Source organism: Amblyomma maculatum, chromosome 10 (genome assembly GCF_055883805.1).
Source record: "Amblyomma maculatum isolate TAMU_Amacu chromosome 10, ASM5588380v1, whole genome shotgun sequence".
NCBI lineage: Eukaryota > Metazoa > Arthropoda > Arachnida > Ixodida > Ixodidae > Amblyomma > Amblyomma maculatum.
In genome coordinates, this window is record NC_139353.1 from 59,163,802 (window position 1) to 59,182,536 (window position 18,735).

Sequence of the window (18,735 nt, forward strand, 5' to 3'; positions counted from 1 at the left end):
CTCGAGAACCTATCCAGTTACACATTGACAACCATCCGATACCCCCGGTAGCCACGATCAGAGTTCTCGGAATGTTGATTCAGAATAATACGCAGAACACAGAAGCTATACGCCGGCTACGCGTCACGGCGCACTAGATAGGTGGGCTGGTGAGACGCATTGCCACACGTCGCAGGGGTATGAGAGAAGCCGACCTGTGCAGGATTATCCAAGCCTTTATGATAAGCAGAATCATGTACGCTTGCCCGTACTATCATCTGCGTCGTAGGGACGAACATGCACTTAATAGCATAATTAGAACAGCATACAAAGCGGCCCTTAGCTTACCAGTATACGCTAACTCAGATCGACTACTGCAGTTAGGAATTTTTAACACACTATCTGAACTAATTGAAGCCCATAAGACAGCACAAGTGACCCGCCTGTCACGCAGCCTTGCGGGACGCGTAATTCTCGACAAGCTCCACATCCACCCCACTGAGGAGGTGTGCGCAACATCCCATTTATCGGCTGACATAACTAGTAGACTAGTTGTTAAACCAATAGCCAAAAACATGCTACCAGGTAGACATGATGCCCGCAGGAAGACAAGGGCACAGACCCTTGAGAAACAGTACGAGGACGATCCACAAGCAGTGTACGTGGATGCAGCTCAGCACATCAAAAACGGAGCATACGTGGCATGTATGGCCACTCCAAAGTCAACCTTCATTAACGCTATAACATTTCATGCTAGCTCCATATGCGAGGCAGAGGAAGTAGCTATCGCACTGGCCATCGCGGATCCCCACACCAAAACTATTCTAAGCGACTCAAAAAGCGCCGTTCAAAATTTCGCCAAAAATTCTGTAAGCGCACTCGCGGCGCGAATTCTGCGCAACGGATCTCTCAATCACAACATCAATCTCGTATGGGTTCCGGCTCACGCGGGTAATTCCGGAAACGAAGGGGTCGACCGTCTAGCCCGAGGCTTAACCAACCGGGAGACGGGAGATCTATCGGGAACGGACGCGCCTGTGGAGGCACCGCGCACATACGCGGAGGTAACAAACTTTTATCGCGAGCTAAGATGCACGTACCCCGCCCCTCACCCCGACCTCGACCGGGCGCAAGCCACGACACTCAGACGCCTACAAACAAAGGCCATTCTTAGCCCCTACCGACTATCGTTAATTACAAACGGAGAATTCAACCCTGCATGCCGGCACTGCGGTGACGGGACGCAGGCCACTCAAGACCATATACTGTGGGAATGCGCCAGCAATCCCCCTCCAAAGACACTCTTGCCAGCTCCCTCAGCGGAGGAATGGGACAAGCTGTTGGCCAGCCCAAGGAAAACTACGCAACTGGCCCTCGTCACGCGAGCTCAAGAGGTCGCTCCCGACTGGAGGCCACCCTAGACTCGCCCCAGCCCGAAATAATTCCTTTCATTTCGTGGCAATAAAAGTTGTTACCACCACTGCGCACACACTGAGTACGGAATTGCATGGAGCCACTGTTCCAATCCAGTCATTCCTTGTCTGCAGTGATTTGTGCCGGCCTGACCGCGTTCCTGTCGGTGAACCTGTTCGTGAGCTACCAGTGGGGTTGGCACAGCGCATTCCTGTTCGGCTCCATCCTCAGCGCCACTGATCCCGTAGCCGTAGTGGCTCTTCTCAGGGACGTCGGTGAGCTGTCGGCCTGTCCTCCTTGCTGTTGTTGGCGGCATCTTGTGGTCTATTGTAGCTTTTAGCATTCATCTGTTTCTTGGAAAACGCTGAAGTGCCCTGGTGTTTGCATCGACGTTCTCAGAGAGGTACTACGCAACTTCGCAGGTACGTCCAAGATCCTGACGACGATCATTGACGGTGAAGCGCTACTCAACGATGGCTCGGCCATTGTCATCTACGAAGTGCTGGTGGAACTGGCTGTTCCTGGCAGAAGCATGACAGGTACTATGCGACCCGCACGCAAGCAGGCATCGCTTTTTTTTTTTTGACACCGCAATTGCTTCGCATTCAGCGTGTATAACCCAGTTAAGTCTAAACCTGATTCATTTATAGGAAGGGAAAGGCACGGTAACTGTCTCACTTGATTTCTGTGGACACCGCAACCGGTGTCCACAGAAATCAAGTGGGACAGTTACCATGCCTTTCCCTAAACCTGAAACGCTGCTTCAGGGCCTCTTTTTCTGGCAAGGAGAAGTTTTATGCAGTTTCCAGTCGATGATTGGCTATTGCTGGCTAATCATGAGGCCAAAGCAAACAACTCTTTTAAAAACCGTTTTATCGTAAGTAAGAAAAAATTTTGGTCGTTACCACTTTTTCGCACTAGTCACACTTTACCTAGTCAATTTCCCGCAACTTGGATATATATACTCCATAATTCCCTTCACGACAGAAATATTATACTCGAAGATACGCCCAGATATCCCTAATATCCCTAATATCAGATATCCCTAATATCAGCCCTGCATTTAAAACGAAAATCAATAGTGATACCACGGTCATATACATCTGCATGTTCGTATCTTTTCTACCATTGTAATTGTGTGTGTTCCCCTTTTTTTTTCGCGGTGTGTCTGCTGCTGAAACTGCGGGCAGGCCTCAAGGCAGCATATTGAACGCCTTTGTGTCCTCTCTCAAGGTTGTATGCTGCGATATAAATTAAGGATTTTCATTTAAAGGCAAAGTTTATCGTAATAGTTCGCCATCTTAATTAACCCCGTTGTGGTCTTCCAGCCTGATCAGTACCTGATTTTCGACGATGATAACTTGAGCTCACTTTTTTGTCCAAAGCACCATCCCAGGATTACTAGTTTATCCGAAGTGAGGTATACTTGACCGAATTCTCTATCTTGATGCAGCGGCCGAGGTGGCTTGGATGTTCTGCCGCATAGCGTTCGGTGGCCCGCTGCTGGGCTTCGTGATGGGAAAGTTGTCCGTGTGGTCGCTAGCCAAAGTTTTCAACGACTCGGTCATCGAGATCACCATCACGCTTAGCGCCGCCTACATTACCTACTACCTGGCCGAGACAGTGTGCCAAGTCTCCGGCGTGCTTGCTGTTGTCGCGTTAGGCGTCGTCATCAGTGCCAACAAGGTCAGCATAAGCCCTGAGGTCGAAGAGTTTGTCCACAGGTGAGCCCGAGCACTGTTGCCCAGTCTTGTTATATTTTGTCCGCGCGCTGGTTTTTGACAGCATGGGGTATCGCGCTGATCTAATGCTACGCAGTCAATTTCGCCTACACGTATATCGTGTGCAACGTTTCCGCTGAATTATCCCTAGCAGAGGATGCGCCGAAATCGTGCAGACTTCTTCTTCCAAGCTCTGAGCCTTTTCGTGAGACTCATAGGAAGCGAAACTGCAATGTGCTGTACGAGGTGTTCTTGTCGTAAAACTGGCACTTTTTGTCTGAATGAAAGGTGGGAAGCATTAGACAATGCAATCTAAGTGTGCATCTCTGCGTACTTAAAGTACTTGTGCGTTAAGACTTAGTGTCCTATTCTTTTACACGAACACAGACACTAGTACACTGTATTCAAAACCACCCACAAACCAACCCCACCATGAAAACTGCATTTCGGCTCTAGAGCATCAACTGCCCAAACTACTGATTATGGAAATAATTTTGCCTCGTTTGCTATATGCTTCGTCTCGGGTAATTTTGCTAATTTCTGTTTCAAGGTGCACAGCTCACCACGAAAATAGGGTCATAAACCATTTTTGCTGGAACTAAATATTTGACCCTACGCGAAGTTTTACAGTATGTTGTTGAGAGACTTACCTTGTTTAGAGTAGAACAACGTGTTCACTGCGCAAAGCTGCAAAAACTCTAGGGGACACTTTGGACCACTCAAGTGCGATGAAGCGAAAGCCTTTGTTTGAAACACCGCTGATTCCTGTTTTACCACGTCTGCTTCTGAACGATGGTAAGGAAGCACCAAATGAAAAGCGCGGCACGGACACCTGGATCGGACGCCCAGAGGGGTCAGCTTCATATGTCTGAGTCGCCTTGTGATGTCATCGGTCATGAGCAGACATGACGTCATGACCGGATGTAACGTCATGATGACGTCAGTTCCGGTTATTATGCGTGACCGGATGGTCATGACGTCACCAGGTGATGACGTCATAGTCTCGCGGTATCCTGCGGAATCTCGCGAAGAAGTTGGATGCTGCTCGTGGACGCAGGAAGGGTCAGCTTCGTATATGCATGAATCGCCTGGTGATGTCATCGGTCATGAGCAGACATGGCGTCGTGACCATATGTGACGTCTTGATGACGTCAGTTCCAGGTATTATGCGTGACAGGATGGTCATGACGTCGCCAGGTGATGACGTCACAGTCTCGCGGTATCCCGCGGAATCTCGCGAAGAAGTTGGATGCTGCTCGTGGACGCATGCACGGACTGACACGCTGGCGAGTCAGGAGTCATACTTGCGATAATGTCCATAGTAGATCAATCAGACTAAACCGCACTCACCAGAGTCGAATTTACTTAAACGTGACTGCGACTTACATATTGGTGTTAAAAACGCTTCCGGCTATCACCTGCTTGCGCATTCACTTCCCTGTACAAGCGAACTATAAATAAACCGAACGCGGTTCAGAAATTCTACAGCACTGACGCAAATCATGTTGTGCTTCACTTTCATATCTACATGACAATGCACAACATCCTCGAATTTCCTATTCTTCGGCTACGTTACCATAATAGCTGTACTTTAGAAGCGACTAGTACTTCACTCGACGTCTACTGTGTAGCTTCTTAAGGACTGTTCGTCTAAGTGGGGGTAATCAAGCGTTCGCGTTGTCAGCGGCGATAACTCTGCGAGCTCAAATGCAATGCTTTCTTTCCCCGTTTCATTCGCAGCTTCTGGGAGATGCTGGCGTACCTGGCGAACACGCTCATCTTCATCATCGTGGGCATCGTGATCACCGAGCGCTCCGTGTCCTTCATCGAGAAGAACGACCTCTTCCTCATCCTCATCACCTACATCGCCATCACCGTCTTCAGGCACGCAGTAACCATCTTTCGCTTAGAATTCTGTTAAAGCTGGATTGAGCCCATTAGTGCAGAAGTCTCGCACGTTTCGATACTCCGCGACTTTCTAGTTTGTTAATACTAAGCGGAAAAGGAGAAGTATCATTCGCTGTTGTTCTTGGAGTTGTTCTCAGATATTCGTATTTGTCATCGCCGAACTTTTTTTTACCGCTAGGCAATACAGTTCCTGTGCAGATGTTTAATCTTCAGCCTAACTAGACACCCTCCGCCCCTCTAATTAACCTGGCCTGGTCGATCATAATTATGGTATTACTTCCTTCAACTTTCCTGTAAGACGGGACAACGGGTGTTTATGTGCTGAGGCCTGTGTACTTCACTGACAACCGTGTAGCTGTATACCAATTCGACTAAGCCGCTGAGTGTCTGTAAAAATGAATAAATTCAGATCCAAAGAGCTTTAAAGTTTCTAAATTTTGACGGTATGAATATTGAATAGCGAAAAAATCAGGCAGCTCCGGCCTATCTCAACGGTCGCCAATCAAGCAGCCACCACGACTTCGGCGGGAAAGTAAATCCCTTCAAGAGCAACTTAACATCGCTTCAGAGCAGTGTGCAGAGCGACCTACACTGATCCGCCTTTTTGTCACTGCAGGTTGCTGATGATCGGTATGCTGAGTCCGATCCTGACCCGGCTGGGTTACGGTCTCAAGTGGCAGGACGCCATCATCATGACCTGGGGCGGCCTCAGGGGAGCCGTGGGCCTCGCGCTCGCTTTGTCCGTTGCCGAAAGCCGATACATCGACCGCGCGAATATCGGAAACAAGGTACGACCCCAAGTTTTGCCCTTCCCACTCACGTCAACCTAAGGCCACGGCTGAACCGAATAGGTCCGCTGTTCTCGCTCATACCAGGCGAACGCCGCTACCAGGGAGTCATCGCGGCGGCCTAGTATCAGAATAGACTTTAGAGGATCACAATTTGTATTTGAGAGTGATACGGAGCAAACTTTGTACCTTTCATGTGTGGTCGTATAGGCTTACCCTTTCTGGGTGATAGCGAGTAGCCACTCCCTCCACAGCAAGACGATAAGTTGGCATGATCATTACAAATCTAAAGTGATTGAGCAAATAAGTCGTGAAGGCCAAACATGCCTTTAAAATCGGTAAGGATGTTCTTATTATAATGGATAAGTTGTATATAAACATATCAACCGAAAATATGAGCAACATCTGGCATCGGCTATTTAAGATGAATGCGAACCTCAATATGTTCACGTCCACGGCACCTTGCGGAAGCTGTTGGGCAGGATATGCTTGGTCTTGCGGTTGCTCCCGTAATCGATGTTGGGCATCAGGTACTGGCCCTTGAAGCGCCGCCTCACGCGGTTGTCAATACCCTTGGGCTTACACCAGTTGGGCTTCAGCTTCACATATCATGCTCAAGACAAGACACAAGACTCACGGGCGCAGAATGCCAATATTTCATTCGGTCGAGCAGGACATACATTTGTGCACATTGAGAAATGACACCTCGCGTCACATCGCCTCAAAGCAAGGATCACATCGAAGCGGTACAATAAACGGTAACACCCGTGATGGATCAGAAAAAAAAATTAGCTGTGGTTTAGCTTGTGGTTAAACCTGGAGTTACGCGAGAGCTATCTGCATGGCTATACGCTTAGATTCGGCTTCAAAGTAAAGATATGGCTTCAGCACATAATAGTTTACTCTATAGAGTTTCCGCTTTGTTCATGCCATAGGGGACACTTTTGACCACTAAAGTGCGATGAGGCGAAAGCCTCCATAGCGCGGTGATCCGAAGCCCTCCACTACGGCACCTCTTTTTCTCTGGTTTCACTCCCACCTTCGCGATGACGCGATAGCGTAAGCTACCAGCCAGCATTTAAAGCCCAGCTTTAACCTTGCCGATGAATATGCCTGCGTGGCCTAGGTATCGATAACGTGAATGCAACGGTTTTGGCAGACTGATTGCGATATCATTCTCCCATACTAAAGGAGAGACCCGCGTTGCCAGCTCCTGCCATACGTAATAGAGACTTTTAGTTTAGCGCTACCACTTACCACCACCGCCTACCGCTACCACGCGAGCGTCAGTACGCATGCGCAGATCACCCCAATGACGGCAGATGGCGCAACGTTCCTCTCAACTTTCAGTGGACGCCGCACGAGGGAACCAATCAGCGCATGCTATGCTAACGGTGCGCGGTAGCGGTAGACGGCCGCGGTAGACGGCCGCGGTAAGCGGCAGCGCTAAACTAAAAGTCTCTAATGTCAGAAAGACATATGTCCAGTTAGTGTTCGGCCATGTCAGCGGCCAGCTCCCGCCTCCCAAGACTTCTTCTTACTTCACTCTTCGGACATGCACAGACAGGTACCGGACAGGCACGGCGAAATGGCGAGACTGTGGCCAATGTAGCTCTCGCTACAAAAGGCTATGACGATCAATGCCAATCATGCGGCAGAGATTCGTTACCGTTAGAGTTGTCCATGTACGGAACAGGAGCTGCTGCTGCGTTCACCCTGTTTAAGCGGGTGACATGATCTTGTCCACCAGTCACCTCCTTGCACGCTATGACCTCACTCCACTCTCCCGATCCAACAGCGTGACAATACAATCTCCCCACCCCTCGACTCTGATTGGTGGCCGCGACGTCTCGGCACATATCACCCGCCGACGTCTCTCTTTGTTGCCTCTACCCCTCACCTCCCTTGCAGGGGCCTTCCTTCTCTCCACTTTGCCCCCCACCGGACGATGCTGAGCACGCCAACGCCGGACCCTTTTTTGCGAAACTAGGCGTGGTAATGCTAACGCATTAAACACACCGACAAAGAGCACGCGCAAGAACTTGCTTTTCAACCCAGTCATCAAAGCTTCGCACCAACTATAAATTATATAATAAAAAGAGGCGTCATAGCAGAAGCCTCATAATTTTGCGATGAAAGCAGTGTTAAGGCATAAACGCAAATGACAACCAATAAAAGAATGAAAAGACATCAGCATGTCAAAAGAATAAAATATGTTTCTAAATTAACTACGAATTTTTACTTACGAGCACACATCAAGAAACACACGTCACAAGGCGGTTTCAAGGAGGGGCATTTATTTTTTACGGGGAGTTATTGAAAGATCGCTGACACACCTGCCGCCGTTTATTGTTGCCTGAAAAGTCTTAGCGCAACTCTATCGCGACGCCTGTAATATATATTGATACCACAGAGCACTGGCTTACACGGCAAGCCTTTCAGTGCTGTGCTAGTTTCATATATACCATCTCTTCTTAACGCCAGTTGCAAAACCTACAAGTCAGCTTCCCTGTGAGGCAGGAATTCATGCACAATGACGACAGAACCGGACTCAGGGGCAATAGTTAGGTGCAGTGCATGCATCTACTACAGTCCACGCTGCTTCCGATGCACTTCCCGTCGCACAGGCCATTGTGCGAGAACAGGTTTTTGGGCATTCTTAGCGCGGGAATAAAGGGGGGAGCACTGTCACCCTGGGGGTGAGGAAAGAAGATTTAGACTAGGGGACCCTAACCGGACAGGGTAATAGTGGCGCCACCATGCGCACGCGCGGAATGCTGCGACGAATGGGCGAGGGGTGCGGAAATTACCCTACCCGCCTGGTGACATACCAGCACTGTACCTTACTATTATCCTAAAGTAAGTCTATGCCGCCATTGTACAGGAATTTCTGCCGCACAGGGAAGCTGACTTGTAGGTTTTGCAACTGGTCTATTCCTGTTCCCGCGCATACCATCGTTGATGAAATGACCTGTTTGGCTCCCGTGTGATCCAGCTCTGCTCAGTGGCATCAAGATATGTAGCAGGGGTCACGGTATGGTTGCGAGATGAATAATAAAAATTACGAGGGACTTTAGTGACTAAAGTAGTGAAAGGCGAAAGCCTGAGGTCTCATCTTGTCTAGCGTTCCTGCCATCTGCAATCCCACACTTGAACGCGCGCCAAGGAACGCCACGCGACAGGAGCGATGCCTTACCGTCCAGGGAAAGCTGAGGGCGCTGCACTTCAGCCACCATGGGCGCGCTAAGAATCATTGGCCGGTGTGCTACTTGTTGCGGGACAGTCGGGTTTTCTCGGGTATGTGGAGTGGCGTTACTGCGATGTTTCTTTTTCGTCATCATCATCATCTGAAGGTGCGTACATAGACCGCGAAAGCCATAGTAGCGAAGGCGCAAATGCAGACGTCACCAATAAATGGCGCAGTGGTTACCGGGGTGGCGCAGTGGTTACGGCGCTCGACTACTGTTCCCAAAGACGCGGGATCGAATCCCGGCCTCGGCGGCAGCTTTTCGATGGAGGCGAAAGGCAAGGCGCCCGTGTGCTGTGCGATGTCAGTGCACGGCGTCTCTCATAGCCTGAGTTGCTTTGGGACGTTAAACCCCAGAAACCAACCAACCAATAAATGGTTTTTGTTTCCCGAAATGCCTCTAAAAAGTTCCTTCAGTGATTGCACAACCAATAATATTTTTGTGACGTTTTCTTATTTCAAATTTTGCCTATTAAGTGCGAAATATTGGTATTTGTGCTGCTCAAAACTAAGCCAATAGGAGAAAGAGCCATCGCTTATATTGGATAAATTTCACACTGGCATGCTGTTTCTCTCTCTTTTTGCAATTTATAGTCACAATATTCAATCTTAGGACGTTATTTACGGTAGAACAACGTTTATGTGGTCCTTCTCTGTTGGACAATAAAAGTTTTCAACAACAACAACAACAATCTTTGCATACTTTGGCCAAAAGTTGTAGTTCTGCACTCGGTAGCTCTCCGGCCCATGATGCTTTGAGCGCCCATGGTGGCTGGACTGGCCGTCTGGAAACTCCATGTAAGCTCTCATAGACGGCAGCACAGCTTTCCCTCTAGGTAAGAGTAAGAAACTCATGTCCAAACGCATACTTGTCAAAGTGTGACAGATACTGTGCCTTTCCCCCAGAAGTCTCATCTTGTCTAGCGTTCCTGCCATCTGCAATGAACGCGCGCCAAGAAACGCCACGCGACAGGAGCGATGGTGTACCGTCCAAACGTACACTTTTCGGAGAAAGCGTGACAGATACTGTGCCTTTCCTCCAGAAGTCTCTTGTTTCGCGTTTGTGCAATCTGCAATCCCACATTCGAACACGCGCCAAGAAATGCCACGCGACAGCCGCCGCAAAATTCGGTGGCAGGCTAGCCCCCGCCTTGAGCGGCGTTGACCTACCAGTCCCAGCCCCGTAGGGCCACGGACAGCCACCTTTCACAGAGCGCGCGTTCAAGTGTGACATTGTAGATGGTAGGCATGCATCCCGCCTCAACCAATCAGAACGCCCCAAAAGCGGAACACACTTTGTCCACGACATGAGCCATTAAGGGCTTTCGCCTTAATAAGCTTTTTCTATTAGAAAATGCCGTGGCACTTACGTTGTGTAGCGATGGAATTTCAATGTGTTTATATTTAAACATTGCTCTCGCTGAGTAGAGTGACAATGTATTGCTACGGTGCACTTTTTTCTTTCTCGATTCATCCTACACAGCGTTTTATAATTATGATTTAATAAGGTAATATTTGCGTAACTTCATTGCCGCTGTGTGCCTTTGTTGACCGACTGTGGGTGTTGTCACTGATTGATCCGCCTCGCTCGGACCTTGGCTTTGTGGAGGTGAGTCATGCGATCACGTTTCCGAAGTGTGCAAACGTGTGTTCTGTACATTGGAATAAAACAGTTCGTATTGTGCACCTGTGTCCTAGTGTTTCGTCTTTTTCTGCTTTTCCTGCCGAGAACATACAGTAACGCGTCCAGCAGGCTGTCATTTTTGAAGTTCGCATAAGTTGGTCCTCCCAGGCAGCATATCCTACTCCGCTAGCTAGATTTTTTTACGAAGTGACTTAGTATCGAGACACGAAATTAGGAAGTTTTAAAATACTGGCACACTATCGGTTAAGGGGATAGGGTAACTGCGGGCGACAATGCGCACGCGCGGAGTGCTGCGATGAAATGGCGGGGGTGCGGAAATCATCCTGAGCGTGCGCATAGTTGCCCCGCTATTACCCTATTCCTGTAACCGATAGGGTCCCCCTATTCTAAACCTCCCTAGTAAAAAAAAGGACGAAACGACTGCTTTTCCGTGATTTTTACTGTGATACCGACTTTCCAAATTGTAACTACAAATCTTAACGCTGGGTACGGCCGATGGCTTCCTTCCGTTTGTTCTGGAAACAAACTTTCAGCTGTCAGCGTTCGTCTTGTCCTTCATCCCTCGTCGTGTATGTCTGCGCTCTTTGCATCAAGTATGTTACCAACTTGTTCGGCATTCCACTTTTAGTTATCCTTTTATTGACGCACACAGACGCCCTGTCCGTCCGGCCACGAGAAGTGTCACACTTCTTCGCGAGATTCCGGGGGATATGGCGAGATTGCGACTCGCCCACTACTCCCAGCATCGTGAAACGCACATAAGTTAAAGTTAAATTGGTTCACAGGAAGGGAAAGGCGCAGTAACTGTCACACTTGCTCTGTGGACACCCGAACCGCGCCGAAGGGAAGGGAGGAAGGTGGGAATGAAAGTGGAAAGAGAGAAAGAGGAGCCGTAGTGGAGGGCTACGGAGTAATTTCGACCACCTGGGGATCTTTAACGTGCGCTGACATCGCACAGCACACGGACGCCACTTCGTTTCGCCTCCATCGAAACGCAGCCGCCGAGGCCGGGATTCGATCCCGGGAACTCCGGCACAGTAGTCGGGCGTCTTACCACTGCACCACCCCGGCGGGGCAAACGCACATCTCCTTGTCTACAGTCAGGGTGATAGTAAAAAAAATTAAAAGAATGGCGAAAGCCTACCTTTCCTCTCCAATCATTTGCCTCTCATCGTTTGCCCCTCATCGGCATTCGTTTCAGTGCTAATATAATTGGTTTACAGGAAAAGAAAGGCGCGATATCTGTCACACTTGTACTGCGTACACCTCGAACTCCAGTGTGGGATTGCAGATGGCAGGAACGCTAGACAAGGAGAACACATCTCACGGAATCGGAATCTCGAGCACAGGATTTCGTTCCGTCAGCCTCGAAAGGTTTTCGCCTTAAAATAAATAAATAAATAAATCCTGTCTCCACCTCTTGGATCCCCAGCCGAGCGCTGTAACCAACTGCGCCACACCCGGGATCTTGATAAAAAAGACTGATTGATTTATAGGAAGTGGAAGACGCGGTAACTGTCCCACTTGTTTTCTGTGGACACCTGAACCGCGCCGTAAGGGAAGGGAGGAAGGTGGGAGTGAAAGTGGAAAGAGAGAAAGAGGAGCCGTAGTGGAGGGCTGCGGAGTAATTTCGACCACCTGGGGATCTTTAACGTCCTTCTGTCTGCATGAGGCAGCGGAGGTGGTTCAGCTACAGAGCCAATAGCAGGCCCGTGCATTTTCTTTTCCTTCCTCCTACAGCCACAACAACAACAACTGACATCGCACAGCACACGGACGCCTCTTCGTTTCGCCTCCATCGAAACGCAGCCGCTGAGGTCGGATTAGAACCCGGATACTCCGAGGTCTTGAAACGTTCATCGTAATTCTCCTTGTCTACCGTGAGGACGATAGTGGCGGGATTCCGCGAGTCAGATACTGTCTTTCCTTTCCTGTAAACCAATTATAGACCGCCGATGTATTTTGATGAGTTCAACAGAACGCTGGTTGTGTTCGATAAGGGGCGCGCGATGTAGCTGTCGCCCGATCCAAGCGTCCGTGCGGCACCTTTCATTTGCCGCTTCCTCGAAAGCCGCAGCACACAAAAACAGGAGCAGACCCAGTATAGTAGGCATCAGCGGAGTTTCAAATTGGTTTACAGGAAAGAAAAGGCGCACTATCAATCACACTTCGCGGATACTTGAACCATTCCCGTAAAGGAAAGTGGGAGTGAAAGAAGAGAGGGAGATAGAGGTGCCGTAGTGGAGAGCTACGATCCATAGCGCTACAATGGCTTTCGCCTCATTGCACTTTAATGGTCGTAAAACACTGATATCCCACCCATGCATCCCCAGATCCTGATCCAAGTGTCGGGTATCGTGATCTTGACGCTGCTTGTGAATGCCACCACGACCAATTTCCTCCTGAGGATCTTAGGTGAGTACCAACTAACCATTTATCATGTTCTTCGTGCGCATTGACAACCACAGGCATGGCGCAATCGATAGAAAGAGAAAGAGAGAGAGAGGGTTATCCAGAGCACACCTGTGCTGCGCTAGATACCTGTTTCCTTCGGCGTAAGGCCGGCAATGCACTGGAGTCTACTCCGGTTCTTGTGCGTCTCTGCACGGGTAGTTGGTATATGGGAGGGGACATTAACTAATCACACGAACGAATTTCGTCATTTCCGCTCGCAAGATTAAAATGATTTGTGGTTGCTTTTTGCCCGGAGGAGAATCTTTTGAAAGAACACAGAAAGGTTGTCAATGGCCATACCTACGAGGTATAATGAAGTTATAGCATAGCGCGATTTGCTGCCGTTATCTATTTCTGCGGGGCGTCGCTGCGCATGCGCACATCGCCTTGTGGGCGACAGATGGTAGTGGGCCACTACCAACAGACGTTCGCGCTTACCGCGTCGCGGCCGAAACGAATCAGCACGTGCGCACTGGTGACACGTGGTAGCGAATAACGGTAATAGGGGTCGCATTGGTCACACCTTGCCACAGTTATGCTGGTGCTCGTGCGTTTAGGAAGCGTCCGGTGAACCGGCATACGCTAGTAATGTCCGCTGTGCTAATTCTCTCTGTCACTGTAAAACAGTAAATGACGAGAAAAATAAGACATTTTGCCTAAGCGAAATGAAATTAAATGTGAGCTTCATCATATAATTTTCTGCCTTTCACTGTAATGTAAAAGATTGATTGATTGATTGATTGATTGATTGACTGATTGACTGATTGATTGATTGATTGATTGACTGATTGATTGATTGATTGATTGATTGATTGATTGATTGATTGATTGATTCATTCATTCATTCATTCATTCCTAGAAACTTGTTGAATTGCAATCATTCAAGTTATGCGAAGTCCGAATAAAGGTAGTCATACAGGCGATACTTACGGGGTAAAGCTTCGTATCATTTATTAAATAAAAGTTCGAGTTATATGAGTTCGTACTAATCTGGATCCCCTTGCTATACCCATTCAGAATCAGCAATCCTTTTTCTTGGGGAGAAGAGGGGGGGGGGGGGGGGGCGATTCCAGTTTCGCTTTAGTTTGGTTAGGTGACAATTGAGTTGCCCCTTTAATACTGCGCATACCTGTGCAAGGCCATAGATATGATCTAGAAAGGACGAGTTTTAAAAGTGATGGAAACATTCATTTGAAATACCGAGGCGACATTTGAGACATGTCACACTTTTCGAGCGGGTCTATAGTGCATCCCGCGTAACTAATGTACTAAATAAAAACAAGATAATATAAGTGCACACAGGAGGCAAACAGTGAGGAAATGCAGCGATTGCACTTGTCCCGACGCGAAACTCGCATGTTCGGAACCCTAATAAGGAAACGGATGTCAAACTGGGTGGAAAGACCCTATCTCGAGAAAACAGTCATCCGGAGAGGCAAGGAATTTAATAACACGGTATGGCAGACACAAAGCAAATTGGCCAAATCTTCCCAGAAAACTGAATCAGCGAAACACTCACTTTTGCGCCAATCTATGACGCAGGTACACTACCAAAGAGGAACTCCGACAACTGGGATGGATTTAGGGAGGGGGGGAAGAGGGGTTAACAGTTCTTTTTTCCAAGCGCAATATATTCCACTAAAAAGAAAACCTAATCGGCCACATTTTGTTGTTGCTGCTGACGCACAAAGTTCCGGAAATGTATCGTGCGCATCGAACCGTCCTACGCCCTGTCATCCACATACACACACAGAAAAAAAAAAAAAAAAAAAAAAAGATAAACATCCTACAAAAAATAGCCACAATTGCGCCCAGCGCGGCCTAAAAGAAAGCAAGATAACGTAACCAAATGACAAAAGGCATGAGCAAAAAGAGGGAGGAAGACATGGTGAGGGAGAGAGGGTGGGGAATAGAAGGCGTCTATTGATCCGCTGCACGAAGCTCGAAGAAAGGGCACGAAAAGCCCTCCATTAGCGCCTTTTAAGTATTCATCCAGCGGAAACCGCGGGGCTTCTTTTTTCGTTTCTGTCGTTTTATTTTTGTGGCACTTAAACCTATTATTTTCGTCAGGCACTTTTCGGCCAAATATAGCGTTCGCCGGGCTTAAAATGTCACACTCTGCCCGGCATATGCATTCAGCGAACTCATGTTCTCTTTAGTCACTCGCCTTTAAAAGCCAGTGTTCGCCGACGCCTCGTCAAGGAGCGGCGCGGACTGAGTACATGGCTTGAGCGAAAAAAAAATGTCCAGACGAGGGCTTCTGCTCAAGGAAGGCGATGAATGTAACTCAGTCGCGGAAAGAATGATAGCACTCACTGCCGTGGCTGGGAGTCCTGCTCTCATCGCTTCATCATTTAGTTTTCAAGAATGTCTTACCGAATGCCTCGAGTACTAAATAATCTTCGTCGTTTGTTTTCTTATTATTGTAATATCCGGCCCCTTATGTAATACCCCCAGCAAAAAAGGGCTCTTTGAGTTAATAAAACAGAACTATTTATGGTTGCTTTAACCACTGTGGCTTTAACGTTCCTTTTCACGTTACTGTCTAAGATAACGTATGTAACATAAAATCATTAGAAATATGACGTACTCACGGAGAGTAGACAAGTAAATATAGAAAACGAAGAGGAAAAGCAGTGCTTTAAAACCTGAGTGATCAAGAAACGCGAGGATGCTAGGACAGTCAATAAAGCGCTTGCAACGTTAGAACATTGGGCTCGTTAGCAATTCATGAAAGAAGGTATACAAGGTTCGTCTCCGATGTGTTGTAAGGCGAGGATTTTCTTCGCAAAGCAACTGCAGATCTGCCAACTGCAACTGCATTTCTAAGCTTTCTAGTAACATAAATTTTGTATAGGTATGAAATATCTCAGCGACCAAATGCGATGTGATTTGCCGACTTTGGAGAGTTATTCATTCGTGAGACATAGATTTAATTTCACGTATCGCCTCTTGAACGCCTTCTACGAGTATTTGAATTAAGCGTACAGATCAGATGGGTCGTATAGAGATGAACTGGTGTCTTCAAAGGAATTAACACCGCGCAATGGTCGCGCGGGCCTCTACTATACACGTGCGTGTGAAACATACACACACGTTCACGGGGCTGCGGGATGTTGCGCAGGCATGAACGCTCTGTCGGCCTGGAAGCAGTCCAACATGGTGAACGCGGTGCGCCACCTGCGAGAGGTGCAGAAGCGATCGCTGCAGGTGCACCGCGAGGACGTGTTCCTGACGGACGCCGACTGGAAGTACGTCGAGCAGTACACAGCCATTGGGAACCCCTACAACCCCAAGGACAGCGGACACGACGCGGTGAGAATGATAGGCTCCTGCGTGCACGCTTCCCTGAGAGGGTAATTACACAATACGCGGCATACAGTGCAGAAATGTGCGCACATGCAGATAAAAAGCGCATTGTGTTTTAAAAAAGCAAGATACACGTCTTTTAGGGCGGTTAAAGAGAGCTCATATCTGTACTTCTCACAAGTGTGGTAGAGAAAATGGTGCAATAAAAGGATGGGGAACTACAAGGACATGGGCAGCACTCCATATGCAGAAACCGGAAATTTCTGCTCTTGAAGAAAGCGCACTACACAAAATGCACCTTGTATACGTGTGCGCATGTCTTTCTTTCTATGAAAAGTACCTGTAGTGGCGCAAAAGCCTGTTCGAATGCGTCGTACAATGCATGTAACCCAAACTGACGTTTTACTGGATTTAATTACAGTGGAGCATTGGTGGTTGATGATGTCGATTCTGTCGGACTTGGGGATATCTGGAATTCTCATTCATTTTTTTTTATTACCCAGCTCACGTATCTCACGCACAGCATATTTAGAATGCTATGCGGGCTCCATGCATATTCCTTTCAAAATATGTGTATTATAATTATTCATTCATTCATAAAATACTGCAGGTATTTAGAATAAATCCAAACAGGAGGAGGCATAAACATACTCACCGAAAGTAATGCGTCAGAAAGGGAAACCAGTACAACGTGCAGGTTAACAGCAACATAACAGAAACATAAACATAGAAACATAATTTTGAGAATAGGTGCAGGAGATGAGCCATACCCCAGCGCTTCCGTATATACGAACGGACGCACGTATACCTCGTTCCAAAGCAGTTCGTTCATGACAGAGTGAGACCCCTGGCGTCCCCACAGTCTCCCCCATGTGAGCGGTTTCGCGTGCACAGGAGGACCAGAGCACGGCGTGCAACAGCGCCCTGCCGGCGTACATGTTCCGTAAGCTGAGCCACGTGTCGCTGTGCCCCGACTGCTCGGAGCACCACCTCTGCCAGCCCTCGCAGCAGGAGAAGGACGAGATGCTCAACGAGGCACGGGTCCGCATGATCTCCGCCCAGAAGGTACGCAACGACTCTTGATGGCTCTCTATTAGAGCAGACTGGTAGCAGGCTTTACGGTGAGTCACTGCTCTGAAACTTTTGCCTCCCTTCGTAGCCAGCTGGTCGATATAACCATTGTCCTTCTTCGTTCAGGTCCACTACTGGCGTCAATTCGAGTCCGGCCTGCTGCTGAGAGACAGCGCGTCGGTGCTTGTTTCTGCCGCGGATGCCGTCGCCGACAAGCCTGACCAGTAATTATGAGTCCTTTTCCCGGCCCTGCTGTGAAGGATTTAGTGATTAACTTTAGATTTCCTGTACCATTGTCAGTATGCCACAAAATTTCGTAACCCCAGTGTCAGCCTGATTCAGATATAAGAACAGTGCTTAGCTGCTTACCTTGAAGCCTTTCTCGAATAGACCTAAAGGTATTAAAGAGAACTTATCCGCGAGGTTCGGAGTTTATTTTCTAGTGCAATAACATATATTACAAAATTTTGTTCTTATTCGCAAAGCGGGAATGATCATTGTACATTAAAGAAGTAACACGAAGCACTAGATTCCTTTTGCACTTCTTCATTGCAGATTTATCACAGTAGATGAGCTGCGGAAAAACTGGGAAGTCAACAGAGTCTACAAGTGGTTGGTGAGTGAGCGTGCTTACAGCCTGCCTATGTCCTTACCTTACGCAAGGCGTCTATTTCAGCTTTAGAATGTTAGCCGTGCACGTTCTCTAGAGATGCAAATCTTCAAAATGCAATTCTGTATTTGCGGTGCCAAGTAGAGTAGACTACAGTGCTTTCACAAACACATATTGCCAAAGCTTCAGTTATGTATCAGATTTGATCAAATTCAATTTTCAGTCGTCATACAAAATCAAAAATCGTTCACTTCCAGCTGGAAACCATTATATCCCAGTTACAACTTACTCTGCTTCCAGCTGGAAAATGTCATGTAGAACCAGAAATCATGTTCATTCAAATTACCGCCACTAAATTAATTTCTCTGTGTGTTCCATTAGAAAGTCTCCTGCTTCTCGCTAAGATTTTCACCTTCAGCTTTATCCCGCTGGAAGTTGTTATACTTTAAGCTGGGGAGTGGAAATGGAAACCTCGTTTCAAGCAACTCTAGCTGGAAATTCAGCTATGAAAGTGCTTTGCCGCCTTGAATCAGTGTCTCTATCTTCCTGTGGGACGTATATTTGCGATGCTGAGGAGACTAAACTTGGGC

The 18,735-nt window shown here is 48.0% G+C and overlaps 1 protein-coding gene across 1 annotated transcript in view; it reads left to right on the forward strand.

The window, feature by feature from the left end:
* The window catches only part of LOC146176602 (sperm-specific sodium:proton exchanger-like), a 118,490-nt gene that overhangs the window by 80,184 nt on the left and 19,571 nt on the right, over positions 1-18,735 (forward strand). Inside the window, exons 4-13 of the mRNA XM_084582855.1 lie at positions 1,527-1,667; positions 1,815-1,931; positions 2,846-3,116; positions 4,854-4,997; positions 5,638-5,809; positions 13,035-13,116; positions 16,280-16,470; positions 17,359-17,529; positions 17,662-17,759; positions 18,091-18,151. Of these exons, the coding sequence (XP_084438981.1) occupies positions 1,527-1,667; positions 1,815-1,931; positions 2,846-3,116; positions 4,854-4,997; positions 5,638-5,809; positions 13,035-13,116; positions 16,280-16,470; positions 17,359-17,529; positions 17,662-17,759; positions 18,091-18,151 (1,448 nt within the window). The remainder of the gene's footprint in view (positions 1-1,526; positions 1,668-1,814; positions 1,932-2,845; positions 3,117-4,853; positions 4,998-5,637; positions 5,810-13,034; positions 13,117-16,279; positions 16,471-17,358; positions 17,530-17,661; positions 17,760-18,090; positions 18,152-18,735) is intronic.